Source organism: Meleagris gallopavo, chromosome 3 (assembly GCF_000146605.3).
Source record: "Meleagris gallopavo isolate NT-WF06-2002-E0010 breed Aviagen turkey brand Nicholas breeding stock chromosome 3, Turkey_5.1, whole genome shotgun sequence".
Classification (NCBI taxonomy): Eukaryota; Metazoa; Chordata; class Aves; order Galliformes; family Phasianidae; genus Meleagris; species Meleagris gallopavo.
This window is the reverse complement of record NC_015013.2, coordinates 74,055,032-74,073,925: the sequence shown is the minus strand read 5'-3', so window position 1 is coordinate 74,073,925 and position 18,894 is coordinate 74,055,032. Positions and strand designations below refer to the sequence as shown.

Here is an 18,894-nt window from a genome sequence, read left to right as displayed (position 1 = left end):
CCAGCCTGTCCAGGTCTCGCTGAATGGCAGCACAGCCTTCAGGCGTGTCAGCCAATCCTCCCAACTTCGTATCATCAGCAAACTTGCTGAGGGTGACCACTATCCCCTCATCAAGGTCATTGATGAAGATGTTGAACAAGACCGGACCCAGCACAGAGCCCTGGGGGACACCACTGGTTACAGGTCTCCAGCCAGACTCTGCACCACCAACGACGACCCTCTGCGCTCTGCCAGCCAGCCAGTTCTCAACCCACCTCACTGTCCACTCATCTATCCCACACTTCCTCAATGTGAAAATGAACGTTTGCTTTAGAATCCAGAATGTTTGCACTACCTTTAACCAAGATCACATAGCTGTAATACATTTCAAGTTTAAAAAGTTAAGTTATTCATAACCTTTATCTCAGATTGACATTCCTTAAATAAATGTACTTAGTGTGGTGATGCAAATGGGTATGTGTGTGGTCTGTCCAGAACCACACAGAACCAGTACAAGTCTTTAGAAGCCTGTAGGAGTGTTGGTGCTTGGTTAGGCACCTCAGTTACTACTGGTGTTCTGGTACTATCAAACTATTTGGAGAAGGAGCCAGAGGAGATTCAGGAGCTCGTGGGAGGGGAGGCATTGGTACGGCTCTGTTTCCAGTTACCTGCTCACCGGCCCGCACTGTTTTGCTATGAAACTAAGACCTGGCCTGATGAGATAAAGAGCACGTCCCACTGTCCAGTTAACACCTTCTTCCCAGTGCTGCAGGCAGTGGGTGCTGTGAACAGTAGGGCCTGAGCTTGGGATGAGATTTGAATGACCTGGGAGAGAGGGTATACAAGTATGGCAGTACAAAGAGGATAAGACAGATGACTTCCATCACATTCTGCGTTAGTGTTGGCACCCATGGAGGTGGACTTTAGCTGCTTTGATAGCATAGACTGAAAAGTTCTGTGATTGTGGTCTTTTTTTTTTTTTTAAGATGAGACAGTTGTAGGACATTCCTAGCAGCATGAGGCTGTGAAGCTAGATGGGCCTTATGTGCAAATCCAGTGGAAGAGAAGGCAGTCATCATCTGAGTTAATGTGTTGTCATACAAACTTGCCTTGTGCTATTTAAGGCTGAATTACTTCCCCTGCTGTTGTAGGTAGTGAACCTGTTTGATTTGTCTGAAAGCTGCAAGGCTCTGTGTACTAACTATGTTTTTTTCTTACAGATTTCATGTTTCAGGCTCTTGCAAGGAACTGCAAACATACATTCATGCTATATCTGATGCTCGGTGTGTGTTTGACATGGCTGTAAGTAGGATATTTACTTACCTGCACATGCTGCAGTGGGGGGATCTACTCTGCCCTAATTATGCTAACCAAACTACTACATTATTTCCACAATGTATCAATGTAAACAAAAGCTTTTAGTAGGGGACTGAATACTTCTTTGTGAGACATGTGCTAGTGGTAAAGCAGACTTGACAATCCTAACTGAGGACAAAAGTTAATGAATGAATTACTGTCTCCCTGATAGTGTGTAACCCAGTTTGCCAGTAGCTATAAAGCATTAAGTTTTTACAAGCAGCACTGGAATAAGCATTGATACGCTTACATAGCAAGTATCTTTGTTTTCTAAGATGACCTACTTTCCTAGAGAAGAATGAAGCTAAATGGCTGAAATAAATAACAGCTGTTACTTCTCCTTTTAAAAACAAAACAAAACAAAAATATTCCTAGTTCTGGTGAAGTTTTCTTTCTTTGAAATTCAGATCTCAATCCTGCAAATGCACAGTTGGCTTTTTTTCACATTGTAAAACAACTAGAGCATTTGTATCTTGGAATTCTTGTGATGGAGGTAACTTGGTGTGTGTGATTTCTGAGGTTATTTGTTATGACGCTTAAATGTTAAAAGGGGTCATATTTTGGTGGCTCATGTAAATAAGTCTTGGGTGTTTTATATGCATTTCCTATCTTGCAAAACCCCAAGATCCCATCTCTGGAAGTACCTCTTTATAAATAAGCAACTCATAATCTAAATAAAGAACTAGGGTGAATGTGAGTTGATCTCTGCTGTTAATGTTGCAGTTAGAGTGTTACCTATGACAGGTTGCACACAGAGGGCAGTAGAACTGAGGTGCTCACTGATCTTTGTCAGAATGCACCACCCTGATTGGCAAACAATATCTGAACATACTAAATAACATAGGATGGGAATTGACATTTCTGCAGTACTTCTACTTGAGAGCTCTGCAACCAGGCTCTATTTACACCCTCATGCTATTACTACTGGTTTTAATGAAATGATGCTAATTTTTACTATGATACAGCTTGTTCACTAGACTATTCTTTGCAAGTATGCTCAAAATATAAATACATAGACAATAACTGTGGTAAACAGCAATAAGAATGGTTTGTGGTTACAGTTGTTGTGTACTTACGTAATGTTTTGCCTATGCATTTTAGGAAGAATTTGGCTTTAAGATGAACATGTTGGATATTGGTGGGGGCTTCACAGGTTCGGAGCTTCAGCTGGAAGAGGTATGCAATGTCTTGAAAGTTGAAATTTGTTTTGATTTAGGAAGCCAAAGTGTTTCTCTTTGAAACTACAGTTAACGTTAATAGCTGAAACTTATTCTAAATTCTGTGTTAAACTGTAATCAAAAGATCCAAATAACCGGAGATCTTTTATTTACTTTTGTTTCCTTTTTAATCCTGTTCGCAAGGAGTGAACGCTGACTTCCATAATTCAGTCTTTGAGATAATTTCTGTAAGGGTGGATTAGGCTACTAACAATTAATTTTTGGTGCGTTGGCAGTTATATAGCTGGCTGTTCTATTGCATGGTTTGCACAAGGATTGTTCAGCGTGCTTTGGGTCGTAAACGGCACTGCTACAAAAACTTCTCGCACTTTGTTGTAGAACTGAAGATGAACCATCTTGCCTTCAGATAACTCTTAATGTGGGCTTGGCCTGAACTGGGTCTATGCTATTCAGTTCTGCAGACAAAAGAATAACCTGTTTTGACTGTTATGTCTTTCTAAAGACAATCTTCTTGACTGTAGGACAGTGAAAGCCATTCAGTGACAACTTGTTGATGACAAGCAGAATTCTTCTTTGTGAGTTTTAACTGTTCTGTTACTGGTTCAAAATACTTTTTAAACTTAAGCCATGTACTTACTTACTGAAGATCTGAGCGTAGGTATTAAACAAATTACTCTGTTTCTCATGCAAAGGCTTTCAGAACCAACCACAAAAATGCACTTCTGGTGTTGTTCTATTTCAGTACAACTGAAAGAAACTTTGAAGTGACTTGTGTTATTTGAGTGTTACCCTTCAGCTTAAACTTTGGGTGGGAAGAGGAACTGCTTGATTCTCACTGGTGGTGCTCAGTCCACAGTGTTTAGCAGAGTGACCTACGTTGAAACGCTTCGTAAATTTGGCCCTTCTTGTACAGACAATCCTCATAATAGAGGAACAGAATAAGCTTTGTGCCATGCTTTTCTGAACTTTTTGCTTCTGACTGATGGTATGTTTGTATCTGATATGCACGTGTAAACTGAGTTTCGTGTGTCTTATCTGACTTGAACTTTCCAGGTTAATCATGTCATCAGGCCTTTGCTGGATGTCTACTTTCCTAAGGAATCTGGTATTGAGGTGATTGCAGAGCCTGGATGTTACTATGTTTCATCTGCTTTTACACTGGCAGTTAACATAATTGCAAAGAAAGCTGTTGATTGTGACAAACTTCTTCCTTCTGGAGGTAAGCAATGTATTTCTTTTACACCCTGTGAATTGGTGCAGATAACTGCCCTCTCCAGTAAGAAAGAACTAGTTTGTCTTGGTGTATATTTAACGTATGCCTTATACTTCTATGCCATGTAATCCACCTTTTTTGGTTCTGGCCATATGTTATCTGTGAAATGTAACGAAGAAAGTGAGATTATTAGGCATTTCTAGTTTACTTAATAGATTTGACTTGTCAGTGGTTAAGCCTAGATCAAGTACTTTACAGAAGGTGCATTGGAAGGTTCTTTTCTAGAATTACATGATAAAACATAAAATAGAGTGACTTTTTTCTCTGCTAAAGTAGATGTTGGATTTATATTACTCAAAGAGAGTATTGCTGAAGAAAGTGATTTTGTTAAGCCTCACATCTAATGCTACAGCTGAATCAATCTTGTTTCATACTGCTTACTCTGTTCATAATCTTCCTATTCTAATACACTGAAGTCCATTTTCAGGAGACAACAGTTGATTTAAGTTGGTTTGCATGCATTTCTTTTGCGTTAAATAGACTCTTCATAACCTATTTTCTGATATTTTTTTTAACCTGCAGTGGAGCAAGCTAGGAATGATGATGAACCAGTATTTACATACTACATCAATGATGGTGTTTATGGTTCTTTTGCAAGCAAATTGTCTGAGAAACTGAATACTAACCCAGAGGTTCACAAGGTGAGTCCTTCTGTATTCCTCCAGGATAGACCTTATTTTTGTTACAATTTATAGATTATATGCAACATGTATGTATTGTACATACAGTATATACATGTAACTGTATATTTATAAAATTATCCTTATGTATACTTGAAGACTTTCTTATTGGATAACCTAAAGCCTGAACTGGTACATTTCTGTACAGAAATACAAGGAAGATGAGCCTCTGTTCGCAAGCAGCCTTTGGGGTCCATCCTGTGATGAGCTTGATCAAATTGTGGAAAACTGTCTTCTTCCTGAGCTGAGTGTTGGAGATTGGCTGATCTTTGATAATATGGGTTCTGGTACCTTAGGTGAACAGTCCACCTTCAGTGACTATCAGAGGCCGCTCATTTACTACATGATGTCCTTCAGTGACTGGTAAGAAAATTCTCAACAGTTGCGAGATTGTTTTCACCTATTTCAGGAGTGTTCTCTTGCATAAATGTTTAGAATGGCACGTATTGGAAGATGCAGATGAACCCACAAATGGCTGTGTGTTCTTGATAGCTGTGATAAAGCTCCAACCTGTCATTAGGGTTGGCAAAGAAAGCAACATATCTAATGTGGACTGTACATTTAGTGGTGATTGTTTCTGAGTCATAGGTGCCTACTGCTGGATGGCAGCTGTTGAGGTTTCTCTAATAGAATTAGAAAACTTTGCATTTGCAAACATGCAATTAGGCAAAACTAGGAAATTCCTAATACGATTCCTAACTGTGACTTGCACACAGCATTGGCATCGTAGCTGTAGGGAGGAAGGGTCTTAGCATTGATGCGTAGATGGTATGAGTTGCATAATGTTCCAGTCTCTAAGAACCACATTCCTATAGATGTTCTGATGGAGTCACAGCCTTCCTGTGTCTGCCATGTTTGTGTGTAAGTGATTCTCCCTTCTGCTGAGACTCAAGTCAACATACCTAGAGGCGGTAGACTTAAAATGCCATATTCAGTGTTAAGTTGTACACAAAACTCCATATTACAACTCATACCTTTCTGCTGCAGGGATGAGATGCAAGATGCTGGAATTGCTTCAGACACATTGATGAAGAATTTCTTCTTTGTGCCTTCTTGCATTCAGCTGAGCCCAGAAGACCGCTTTTCCACTGCAGCTTAAACAGGCATTAACGCTTCATTTAGACCTGCAGTTGCAAGTCTGTAGTTTGTCTGGTCAACATTCCAGTGTGGAAGAAATGGAACAATCTTGAATTCAATTCATTCTCTTCAAAACTTGAAAAAAATAGTAATAGCTAATGGGGACCAGGCAAAACAAGCTACAGCTACACCGGGGGGAGGGAGGGTTAGATAATGGCATCCAAATTTAAACTTATGTTTATTCAACCCCTGAGCGTTTAAATATGCAACAAAATGGATGACTTAGTGGAGATGGAAACCCATCACTTGGGTTCTTCAACAGTTTACATACAAGTACACAGTTTTTATACTAAGGATTCCTGTTAGAAAAGTCTTGTAAAGTTATTGTCTTTCGCCCAGATATATCAAATGTCAGTGGGAGACCAGTGTGACTTCATTAGATGTTTAGTGTATTTAGAATGTGTAAATTTGTGCTTTGAACTGTAGTTTAATAAATGTAAAATTGCATCATAGTATTTGTTGTATTTGACCCTTGATGTATCCCTTGTATGATTGCAATAAAACTTTGTGTAGATTTTAATGTTTTTCAGGCTACCTTTGGGAGGGAGCAGGCAGAAGAGGTAGCTATAGAGCAGATAGATGTCTACGTGATTGGGAAGCTGCCTTCTCTTTTGGCCTTTATTGCAGCTTGGCATTAAATTGTAAATAATTTAAGCTTGATAAATCTGTATAAAGTGAAAATCTGAGTACATTTCTGGAAGGCTAAAATGCAAGTTGTGGTGTTTAATTTTATAGCATGACTTTAGTTTCAGTTCTGACAGCCAATGGCAAACCTGCAACAGATGACAAATGTACAAAGGAGAGATAGTAGTCATGTAGCTGGTGCACATGTAGTGCCCCCAGGCTAGCATGGGTTTGTGCAGCTTTACAAGCACTACGAGTTCTGTAGCAGGTTGCTATTATTATTTTTAGCGTTCTATGAGTTTCTGACTTTCAACTTCAATTTATTCTATGTAGCCCTAACTCATCAGAAGGGCCTTGCAGGTCTTCAGAAACATCAGTCCTGTCCTGCACTGGACTTAATTTGAATATATCCACAAAATAAAAGGAAAGCACTCTACCAGAAGTACATACACCAAATGCACCAAGTAACTTGTACTGCTGCAACCACCCAGGGACTCTCTTTATTACTGGAGCCCTTTGATGTATTCCAGGTGCTTTTCTTTCTCATTTTAACTCTATCTGCCCCATGTGAGAACTGTGGAGGGCTCTCAGGGTTCTGAAATGGTGTGTGAGGTTACGGATTGCGTAATCAAAGGGGGCTGTTCTAACAGATAGAGGTATAATTTCTACCTTCTAGTTGTGAGTGTATTGTGAGACAGTGCCTTGCTGAATGAAGAATTGAGGCTTCATAATGTGATGAGTTGTACTTGAAATTAAAGAAAACTTAGCAGTGCACAGACCTGTCAGTTTGAACTTAACTGGCCTATAAAACTGTCCTGACAAGTTAAAGTACAAGGTGACTTATGTTGACGGTAGCGTTAAGAAAGATCACTGGATTAAATGTGGGAAAAGGAAAGGGAGGGAAGTAATCACGGCTGGAACCCTACTCTTTTTTGAACCTGAAATGATGATCCATCTTGACATTTCAAGAATCAATCTGCACTTAATTCAATCTACTTATTAAAGTTTTTCTCTAGGCAGAACAGACCACACCATTTCTTTTTTTTTTACTACAGAATACGAGCTACAGTTGGTTAAGATATATAAAAGAGTTTTGAAGTTGTTTTATGTTAACTTGCAGGTCACTTTTAAGAGCAAAGCATCTCCAAATGATACAGTCAGAACAGAAATAGTGATGGTGCTTAAAGGCAGCTTGCTATTAAAAGAATGTGAATTTTGAATGCAGTATGTATTGCAATTAACATTGCTAAGCGTTGCTATTTGTTTATATTGTTATTGCAACCTATGATTTTTAGTGAAAACAAAAGTGGAATGATTTTCATCTAGTAATTATGAGATAGGAACTAGCATAGCTTTATCATGCTGAATACACATCTGCAACTCCACTTGTTGCCCAGACACTGCTCCTGCTGACCTGCTGGTGCAGCTGGCTGCAGTAATGGGAATGGCACTGAGTGTAAGTTCCTGTGTGCAGTCTGCACATCCTTACCTGTTTGTTGTACCGTCAACCGTTCAGCTGCATCCCCATTCCCAAGGAAGACACAGGACAACAACTTGAGACAGCACGGGGTTATGACTGGCTTTAAGCTATGCCAGTTCCCTCAGGAGCAGCTGAAAGGATTCCACCTTTGAGGTGTGTGACTGAGCAGCTCCACACCTGGTGTGCATTGGCTCCCAGTGCAAGGAAGGGCTGTGGATCCCTCACTGCATGTGTTGCTACCATTGTTTGTTGCTTTAACAAGAATCCTGCGCTGGGAGTGCTTGCCCTTGGGCTAGGGAAAAGCCCAACCTGTTAGCACGTGCAGCTCTTACCCAACGGGCCCCAGCTCCTGATGAGCAGATGGTGTGTGTTTGCTTGTGGTGCTGGGAATGGGAACAGCAGGGGGAGGCAGGTGGAGGTGGGCAGCGGTCATGTGCAGATGTGCTTTTTAATCGGTTTGTGGGCTGTTTTCTGAGAGAGTATGTGTGCCTGTCTGATCCAGAGCCAGAAGCCGGGTGGTGCAAGTGGGAGCAGTGTGAAGGTGACGTGCGCCCTGCTGGCAGGCTGTATCCTCAGCATAATAAGCTTTCCTTCACTTGATACTTTAATCCTTTTGCAGCTGCGTAGTCTATAAGTTAGGTGTGTTAATAGGTCAGCCGCAGGGGATGAGGCTAACTGCTCTTCAGAGGGACTCAGGGAGGCCTGAACCTTGCAAACCCCCAGCCACAGGTGGGCAGGCTGCTGGTCTGGGGTCCCTGAGGGCTGTGTGTTGCCCTGCCAATACCTGATTTTTTAAAAATGGTGCTTTGATTTGACGTTCTCTACTTGGAATGCTGCAGCAGTGTGAGCACCGGCCCCTGTGGGGTGTGCATTGGGTAGTGGTGTTTCCTGCTGTTGCCAACTCAGGACAGGATAGAGATTCAGTATCAAGGAAAAACAGTAGAATAAGCAGTGTCAGCTCCAGAAGTTTACAGCATGGTTTAGTGAGTGCTGCAGTTTTAGATCCTGGTTGTGTTACTTTTTTTTTTTTGCTCATTTCAGAACATGACCCTTTCTCTTGCTGTCAGGAGAACCTCAGCTGTTTGGCTCTTGGCTCAGTGCAGGGCTGAGCTGAAGTGCCCGCAGTGAGGGTGGTGACAGGATGGGAGCCGATGTGCTGGGTCCCTGCATGCTGGTAGGGCCCAGAGCCATGCAGGCTGCAGGCCTGGCTCTGAACTCAGCCGATGGGGCAGCGGCCAGCAGGGAGCTCCCGCCACCAGATGCCTCTGCCGGCCTCAGCACAGCCTGCACCCTCCCCATGTGGACGTTCCCATTAAAAGCTCCTGTTTCAACAAATTACTTTCCAACCAACTCATCAGCCCCCCTGGCTTTTGTCAACCCTTGTAGCCCCCTGCCTGGCCTGGACTCACAGCTGCTGCTGCCAGCGGGGCCCACGCTGGGGTGTGGGTGCAGCTCTCCTTGCAGCACTGTGTGTTTATCCGCTTATCCACCAATCCACTTTTCCCTGCAGACTTGGGAACTGGTACCCGATGCCCATCCATTCTCAGCTCCCCCCTGGGCTATGAGACCAGAATAGATTCTGTCAGGTCAGATCCTGGGCTGGGCTCCAGTGGGCATGGGGATGGGCAGAAATAGGCAAGGAATTCCCCTTTCCAGCTCATTGCAAAGCAATGTTCTCTTGGTGCCTTATGGAAACAGATGCACAGAATGAAGCTGCTTGGCTTTATTGCCATTCAGCATGCTGCTGCTTGGTTGCTCTCTCTGTGTTTTGCAGTTTCCTTGGGGTGGGGGCTCCCCTGCTGTCCTATAGCTTCTCTGGGCAGCCTGTGCCGGTGCCTCACCACCCTCTGAGTAAAGAATTTCCTCTAAACATCTAACCTAAATGTTCTCTTTCAGATTTTTAATGTTTCCTTAACATGAAGCAGAGGAGACTTTCATTTCATGGCAGTGCTCAGGAGCTCTGTCAGGTAGTATTCACCTTTCATACAGCATTGGGCCTGTGCTGCACTTCTGTGCAGAAATCTGTTTATCTAGAAAGAGCCATCTTATTTGTATACCCTTGTACTATTACGACACACCTGGAAGGAGAAACTCTGAGCTCTGGTCACTCTTTCCAGGACAGTTCTCCAAGTTCATATCAGGTAGATAGTGAACATGTTATAAAATCTTTTATCCTATCTAGCCCTAAGGAACTGTTTCCCCCAGCCTCTTTTACCAAAGTCCCTGCACTCGCTGATCCTTGGGCTACCTGTAGGCGGTTGTTCATTCATAGCCTCTTTGTACCTCTTGAGTCTCCCCACAAATGTTTGTCTCTTTGTGTGGGTGACGTGAGAACTGAGATGAAAATGACACTACACAAAGTGATAAGGGCTTGGTCTGGGGGCTCCCTCGCAGGAGCAGCAGCCAGAGCCCTGCAGCAGAGGCATGATTACCCTTCCCATCAGTTTGGGGAAAATCATTCCTTGTTTTGGATCACCACCATCTCTGCCCTACAAGAGCAGGCACTCCGTCTGGTTCCAGTGGAAGCAACTGAGAGAAGGATGGATTTTCCCTCTCAATCCACTTTAGCATTTCATCCTTTGTTCCTGTGAATGAGTGAACTCAGTGAGTGCTTTGCCACCACAGTGCAAAGTCCTTCCTGGAGGGGAACCAGTGCAGTACAGGTGTAGTACGGTGCTCTATTGCACCTACTGAGAGGGAATCAGGCAGGCAGGAGCATGGGGCAGGCTGGAACCTGGCTGCTTCTCATCTCCTGCAGAGCGTGCTGTACTGATAGGCAGTGAGGCCCTGCAGCAAGCAGCACACCTTGTGGCACACCCAGCCGCAGGTGCTCAGTGAACCTCTCATTGCTTCAACGCACCTCACAGCCTCTTGCTGATGATGCACTGAAATGAGGTCTCAGGTTAGTTGTCTCGCTTTCAGTACCAAGCCAAGTACTGTGAGCCCCGGGAGCACTGTTTGAGATACAAAGTGCAGTGGGAGCAGGGAGCTGAGGAGCCAGGCAGCCTCTGCACGCTGCTGCTGCGTGATGGCTTCCTGCTCAGGCCACAAAACAGTAAGTGCAGCCCTGTGCAGCCTTTCACCTATAAAGCACTGTTTACAGATTTCACTCGTCACCTTTTTTTGGTTGCACACCAATACCCTTCTTTGTGTGCGTGCACTGCAGCTGGCAGAGCCATATGGTGTTTTCCTGATGTATTTTTGAGTGCAGCTCTGTAATGGTACAGCTGAGAGAGGCTTCAGATGAGAAAAACTTTCCAGGACGTCTAATCTGTATAAATAACCACCACAACAAAAAGCCATTTTTAAATTTATGCTTAGTGCTGCCAAACTCCTTGCTATCCCTCTCAGTCCAAAATTTATGCAGATCATGGCTTAAGAGTTTCTTTCTTAATCAAAACAGCAAATGGATGTGATAAATGGGCACATTGAGGGAAACAGATGCTTTTAAAAAATCCACTTAAACACATTTTCATTTGTATTTTATGGCAGCAAGAAAGGAATACTTAAAAATAACTCCAGCAGGGGAAAGTTCTTGCCTCGATGTACTAAAACAAACACAGAGTTATAGCTGAGATTTCTGGATCTGTCTGAGGAATTCAAGTGTCCAAGTAAAACAAATCAAATGAGCATCCAAGTCCACTGCACATCCCTGACATCCCTCCTGCCTGTGTGCTCAGGACCATGCGTATACAAGTACGTGGATTTATGAGCAGAGCAGTTACTCTTCCAGGGATTCTGAATCTGTAAACGCCTAAAAATGAACTCCAACTAGATGGAGTGTTTGAACGACCGCTCGGATAGTGCATCGTATGACCTGATCAATACTGATTATTTAACAAGAGTAAATTTGACCCAGAACTTTTTAAAACCTTAAGCTCTCTTGTACACATGGCCAGTAGGATTATTTAGGGGCATCCAGCCAGAATTGCCACACAGCACTGCAGTAACCAAACAAACCCACCTACGCTGTGATTTTGGGCTATTTATAGTCACTCAAGAGCAGGAGAAGGGTTTGTCCCTATAGGGCCATGCAGACACAGGTCTCCTCCTGAAAACTGCAGCTTCATATCCCAATCCAGATTCATAAAACTTCCTTTAGGGCAGGCTGCTGCAGTGTTTCTGCAGTTTAATAGACACTTCAGACATAGACTTAACTACACAAGTACGTTGCCTTCTCAGCTTTGCCTTCCACAGGTATGTTAACCAGGACAGTACCATATCACTGATTTCACTAACTCTGATTGCTCCTACATGAAATCTGAGCCTGTAACTCACTGCAGGTGAGGAAAAATACCCAAAGGGCAAATCAAACCCACAAAATGTGACAACATAGCTCACAGCGGGCAGAAAATGCTGGGGTGGAGTACAGCAGGGAACTCACACCACCTTTAGGAATTCCCAAGACTTCTCCTCCAGAAGACAGAGCAGACAAAGCTTTCTGGGAGGCTTTTCACAGGTGTGACCTGCTCCAGAGAATTATGCCTTACAGCCTAGAGCTGAAGGCAGCAGCTTTGGTCTCATCTGGGGTTAACGTCAAAGCTTCCTGCAGATGAAAGAAACCAGAGGACTTCCACTTGTCCTCCTTTTGTCTGTATTTGTGTTGCAGCCCCAGTCCCAAACAGCACTCACTGATGGGAGCAGGACCCATGAGGAGGGCACTCGCTGCTTATGCATCTTGATACTTGCAAGGAAGGCTGAATATATAAACAACAAAACATGGCAATGTGCTCACAGAAGGCTTTGTCAGATAAGAAGGTGGGGGCCCACAGCAAACTCCTCAGCTCTTGTTTGCTGCCTTCTTTTCCACCTACACTCACACCGGTGTGGGAACTGTCTGTTTTTGGGAGGAATCTGAAGAGGGTTCCTGGTAACCACATGATCCTGACCACTCACAGTGGAACGGGACTGTTTTCTGACTGATGATTGCAATCATTCCAGCTGCAAAACACGCACACATATAAACATTACAACATCGATGTTGCTTTTACAATGTCTGGTGTCATCAAATAAACAACAGCCTTTGGGAGTGGCTCCTGAACCCAACAGCTGGATGTAAGCCTTCTTCTGGTGGTGGTTTATCTTTCATCTGTCTTTCAGTTTTTCTCAGAATAATTCATTACATAGGAATCACACTTTTTCTGTCTGTCAAATATCAGCATTTTCTGTCCCTAAGTAGGGTGAGATGAGATAGTATTTCACAAGAATCCCTTTGTGTTGCCACTACTGCAGAACAGACTGAGACTTTTCAGCAGTGCCCATGAAGAGGCTGGATAGACTGCTGGGAAGAACATGTCAATCAACCTTCAGTCATCCATTCCAGTATAAGCAGCTTACTCACCAAATCCACCTCCAGTTGCCTCTTTAACAGAAAAATATTCAAAAAAATGTTAAAAGTGAAAAAAAAAAATCATAAAAATAAATATTTCTGGAAGTAGTGAGAAACAAGTGCCAATTGCCTCCTAGGATAATGGACCTAGTTATAAGCAAGCCTACTCATTTTTTACTTTACATTTTTTTACTCAAGGTACATTTCTGAATCAGCTCTGAAAACTGCAGCAGTCACAGAGCAGAGACCTGTCTGACAGCTGGACCCAGGGAAGCAGACCCAGGGGCCAGGAAGAGGTTCAAGGTGGACGTTTCCACCCAGCAGAACAGAGCATCAGTGATGGTCGCCTGCAGATCATGTACCCAACAAAGAGGAAATGAGAGGAAATGGAAGCTTCTCATGCAGGGCAGAGGCAAACGAGCTGAGCCGGCAGGTTTGGGAAGCCCTGGTTTCCTACATGTTGGAGATCACTCTCATCTCTTGACTGTTCCCCACCTCAACAGCCACAGCGTCCCTTCTCCTTCTCCATGGTCCCACAGTAAGATTCAGGCTTCTTCATTATCATTTTCAGTATCTCCTCTCTCCCCCCCAGCTCTCAGGCAAATCTCTCAGCAGCAGAGGGCTGTGCTATGGCTGGGCTGGAGAGAACGTGGCCAGTAAACCCAGCCAGTGAGGCCTGAGTGCTTTGCCCCTTGAAGCCCTCCTCTGCCCAGTTGATGGCTCTCCTCACCTTCCGGGTACTCACGGTGGGATTCCCCCTCACCTCACCAATCTACTTTGTGGGCTTACCCACCTGCAGAAGCCATCCAGGTTCTCATCATCAGCACTGGAGATGGAGTCAGCAGAGCTGAGTGCAATTCATCCCATATCAGGGTAAAGAATGAAACATGCCCAAACCCCAGGGTTTATATTTACTACCACGTCAACAGCCATAAAAGAGCTATAAAAACAAATGCTTGTGCTACAAGCACCTAATCTTAGCTGAATCCCACCCACAAAGTCTCTGGGTACAGTTACATTCACTTTGCTATCTGAACCAGAGAACAACCTCGGGATCAGGGCCATGCAGTACAGACTGGCCTGCTTCCCAGCTGCTCAAACAAGGCTCCTCTGGAGCAGATGATTTGCACCCATGGCAGAGACAAGCAGGAGCATGAGAGCTGTGCCAGAGCTCTACCCACTCCAGGTCTCCTTGGCCTCCCCAGCCAGCACACTCACCAGGCCCCACCACACAGCCCTCAGCTGCTGTTTTGCAACAGGTATGGGTATAGGCACCTGCAGCCTTCCAGGCATTGACCTCATCTGCGGTCCCTTCTTCCCCTTGGGGAAAGGAGACTTTGGACTTAGAGCAGTTGACTGAAGGGCTGTCCCATTCTGTGCTGTGCAGCCTCACCTTGAGCACTGGGTGCAGCTTGGGTGTCACAGTACTGGAAGGAGATTAAACTATTAGAGTGTGTCCAAAGGAGGCTACAGACATGGGATAGGTCTGGAGGCCGAGATGTTATGAGGAGCGCTGAGGCCGCTGTGTTTGTGCAGCCCAGAGCAGAGAAGTTGAGGGGAGGCCCGATGGCGGCTGCAGCTCCTCACAGGGAGCGGAGGGGCAGCGCTGAGCTCTGCTCTGTGCGACAGCGACAGGGCCCGAGGGAACGGCATGGAGCTGCGTCAGGGAGGGGCGGGTGGGGGTCAGGGACAGGGTCTGCACCAGAGGGCGGTGGGCACGGAACGGGCTGCCCAGGGCAGTGGGCACGGCCCCGAGTGCCGGAGTTCAGGGAGAGTTTGGGCAGCGCTCTCAGACACTGGGTTTGGATTTGGGGTGGTCCTGTGAGGAGCTGGGAGTTGGACTTGATGACTCCTCTGGGTCCTTTCCAACTCAGAATATTGTAAGAACAGGAAGGCAAAAGCCAGGGGTGAGTTCAGATAGTCAGTTCTTTATAAAGACTGCCTGTCAGCCCCTTAAATCAGGCACGTGCCTTACTGGATCCATCTCCACAGAAAAGAGAACCAGCACTCTCCTTTGGAAGCTGGCAACCACAACCTTTTTTTGGATATCATAACTGGCTACTAAGGATCAGTCTGTGGAGCGGATGCCACCAGTAATGCATGATTCATCTATTAGGGACAAACCAGTGCTCTCTTCTTCCAAAAGAACCTCCCTGGTGTCAGGGCATCACTCTGCTCCTTGCTATGGCTCGCACAGCCCCCTCCTTTCTGCTGGGGCTGCAAGCTCCTGCAGAGTAAGTCTTGGTGGGACTGAGGTGCAGTGTGCCTCCAAGGATAATGTGGGACAGAGGAACTTGAATCTTGACAGCAGTGAGCCTTGAGAGCAAAGTGTATCTCTCCAGCAATGAGACACAGAACTGAGACACACACCCCCATGCTAAGCTTCAGGAATGAGGTGTGTGCCCTGCAATCTGGGCTGCAGGACCAAAGTGAGCCGCAGGGAGGAGTTCAGGGAGCAGCCAGATGCCAGCACCCTGCTGCCATGCAGGTGGTCAGGACAAGTTGCACACTGTGTGCTCTGTGCCATCTCCTGTCTCTGCCTGAGGCACTGAAACAACTGGAGAACCAAAGACAAACACTTTTCCTGCTCCCTGTACACTCCCCACATAATTATTGCTCCTCTCAGTCCCACCGACTTGCTCCTATGTTACCTGCATGAAAGCCTCCAGGGTTGAGTACATTTGGCAAAGTCCAGGGGCTGCCACACCTAACAAGCACTTTAGGCAAGCTTTTCTTGTTATGAGGGCAATCTCACTGCTGGGGTTCCCTCCCACTGACAAAATCATCATTACTTGCATGCTGTGCATCTGGACATTAAACAGGGATCTATCCTGCAGCCCTGCATCACTCTGATACAGCTGAGATACTTGCATTGTGCAGCACCAAAACAGGCTTTCGCAGAGGCTTTGGGTTGTTTTTTTTTTAATTTTTAAATAAAAAAAATAGTATTGCTCAATTCTTGCTGTACTGCCAAAGACTATCAGAGCTATCTGTGTGGCAAAGCCATGATTCTTATGACGTCTCTTTAAATGAGACACAAGGCCTTGAGCTCCACGACTCCCTAAAGCGTGCCCTTAGTTCTGGGACATCTCAAGGAAAAAAAAAATCAATTACTAACAGTGAGGTGATTGCTTAACAGCACACCAGTGGTGTATTTTGCACTATGATGTGAGCAGAGGCATCTGACAAGAGGTGGCAGTGGGATGTGAAAACTCAAGGCTTGCCAAGACATACTGGAGGGTTGTACTGGGTGCAGGGAGTCAAAGTGGAAGCAGTACAGGCTGTACTGTATGAGGAACATCTGCCTGCACTTCTGCACCTGCATTTCCCTATTCAGAAACTATTCACTTGCTTGAATATGAACTAACACACATGCAGTGGGAGTTGATCAAATATTGGCATCACAGAGCTGTTAATCTGCTGTTCCTGCAATATTACATTTACTGATAGCTTTGCTCTATTTTGTCTGTTTCGTGTGGCTGAAACTATTCAACAGTTCAAAAATTAGAAAATGCAGGTAGGCTTAAAGAAAAGTTCGTATGACTTTGTTCATATGACTGTTATCAAAATATTTGAGGTGTAGAAATGCTGTTACCTTTGTGAGGAGGAGGAAAGTCCCTGCTGACTTCCATACCACATTAGTATGTCAAACAAAATGCTCTGTTCACACCACCATCTGTTTGCCTCTGGAATTTATCCTGGAAATGCAGCAGCGATTTAGTCACTGTGTCACGAGCAAGATCAGCTTGGGCATGAAAAAGCAAACAAATGTATTTCTAATGCTTCCAACGGGAAAAACACTTAGCATGGACAGGTGGCTTTGTCAGCTGCACAAGCTCGCTCTACAGTGCTTAATTTTAGTTCACTTTCTAAGTATCTGATACTTTTTTTTAACAGTAATTTAAATTGATCATTGGGTTAAATTCAAAATGGTTAATTAAATCACAACACCCATAGAAGTACTCATCCAACATGCGAGGTTTAACATAATCATTCATGCCCTTTCATAAGTGCAACACAGCTTCTTGCTAGTCTCTAGGATAAAGGAGCCACTTGTGGCTCCTTGTAAATTCTGTATGACAAAGCCAAGGTAAGCCACAGGTTAATGGAGCATGCTGAAATTCAGGTTCAGACTGCCGGATAGGACTGAAGTTACCTGGTTGGCCAGTGATTTTCCAGTCCTGTTGCCAATTCTCTTTCCTCATTTATCATCCCAATCCCACATCTTTCCACATCAAAAATATACGACATGCAGGCTGGGTAAGTGGTTTTCTAGAAAAGATAAGATATAGTGTAAAAGGCATAAATAAATAACCCACAAGGGCTAAATGTCAAACTCCTAAACATCTTCAGAATGAAAAGCAAACACATCAGATTACTCCTAGATGGCATAAAACCACATCCCTATCTTCCTTGGGAGGCCAAAGGGAAAGCACACATTTGATCTGACAACTGTAGCTCAGATGCTTCCACTGGCTGCCAAGAGAAAAGCATTTTTACTGAAAACAGCACATTTGACGAAAAGAAGTGCCTTTTACTTGCCTCAGGCTTCATTAGGAGCGTCTGGGTCTCCCCACCCCCATGGCAGCCACGTCAACAACAGCATTGCCAACACTCTCTGGAGCTTTCCACGCAGTGACCTGTAGGCAAGGCAGGATGACGGCTGCATGGACTCAGGGGCAGGCAAAATATTCTGGAGAGAAGATGGGGCCATGAGCAACTCTGTGCTGAATGCATCCATGTGATGATGGCTTATGTAGGATGGGGAGGAATGCAGCGCTGCCAGCCACGCACGATGTGCCTGGTGTGGAAATCAGGCTGGTAAAATAAACGACAGCCTTAAAGCTAATTACAAATAAGTTCTGCGCTGCATGTGCAGATAAACTGTCACATTTTCCAGCCTCTTAAGCAGGGATTATTTTTGGGAGAGGTGGCTGTAGACAGTCTCAGCCTGCAGAGCAGGGAAGGAATGGGGAAGGAAAGAGCAGTCCAACACACATGGGAGGGTTTGCAGCAAAATGAGCAGCTTTACCTCCATGGATGCCAGGGATGTGTGAGGAACAGAGCTCCCACGGGGTGCAGGAGCCAAAGAGCAGTTTGGTCTCTCCTTTCTGAGGGCTCTCCTCCCAGTTCAACCCAGTGGCCTGAAATGCTGCTCCAGGACACACCACCAGGATGGCAGGGCCTCAGGGATCTGGGCACACGAAGCCTATGCCCTCTGGCACAAAGTCCCCTCTTCTTCATGGTCCCTCAGCCCTGGCTGCATCCCTACTGCCTCAGGCAGCGTTCGCTGCCCACGTCCCAGCCAAGCACCCAGCCCTCACCTCTCATCCCATCGCTGTTACCTGGGAGAAGAGACTCCACCCCACCACAGCCACCCTTCGGGCAGTTGTAGAGAGCAATGAGGTCTCCCCCGAGCCTCCCCTTCTCCTGACTGAACGATCCCAGCTCCCTCAGCCGCTCCCATAAGACTTGTGCTCCAGACCCTTCCGTTTTGGTGCCCTTCTGCGGACACGCTCCAGGACTTCCACGTCTTTTCTGTGAGGAGCCGCAAAGCGTTGCTTACTTTCAGCCCTGCACGACCACCTGAGCAGCACGTACCGCCGGTACCTTGCCATAGCAGCACTGACAAGGCGAACAGCACTTCATATTGCATACCGCATTCAATGACACGGACAGAGCAGACGCCGCTCCGCGGGCGTTTCCCCGGTGCCGCCGATGCCGCAGCACAGAGCCGGGCCGCCGCGCACCGAGCCGTGACCCCCCCGATCGCGGGCGGCGGGGAACTCGAGGAGGAGGGCATCCCCCCGGCGCCACCGCGAGGAGCCAGGCGCCACCTCCGCGCCGCGGGGAGGGGC

General features: G+C 45.4%; 1 protein-coding gene across 2 annotated transcripts in view; it reads left to right on the top strand.

Moving 5' to 3' along the window:
- The window catches only part of AZIN1 (antizyme inhibitor 1), a 19,632-nt gene extending 13,509 nt beyond the window's left edge, over positions 1–6,123 (top strand). For both annotated transcript variants that reach the window (NM_001292044.1, XM_010709131.3), the window contains exons 6-11: positions 1,200–1,281; positions 2,437–2,511; positions 3,567–3,732; positions 4,309–4,427; positions 4,615–4,829; positions 5,454–6,123. In NM_001292044.1, the coding sequence (NP_001278973.1) occupies positions 1,200–1,281; positions 2,437–2,511; positions 3,567–3,732; positions 4,309–4,427; positions 4,615–4,829; positions 5,454–5,565 (769 nt within the window). In that variant the 3' untranslated portion in view covers positions 5,566–6,123. The remainder of the gene's footprint in view (positions 1–1,199; positions 1,282–2,436; positions 2,512–3,566; positions 3,733–4,308; positions 4,428–4,614; positions 4,830–5,453) is intronic.
- Positions 6,124–18,894: the final 12,771 nt, after the last annotated feature.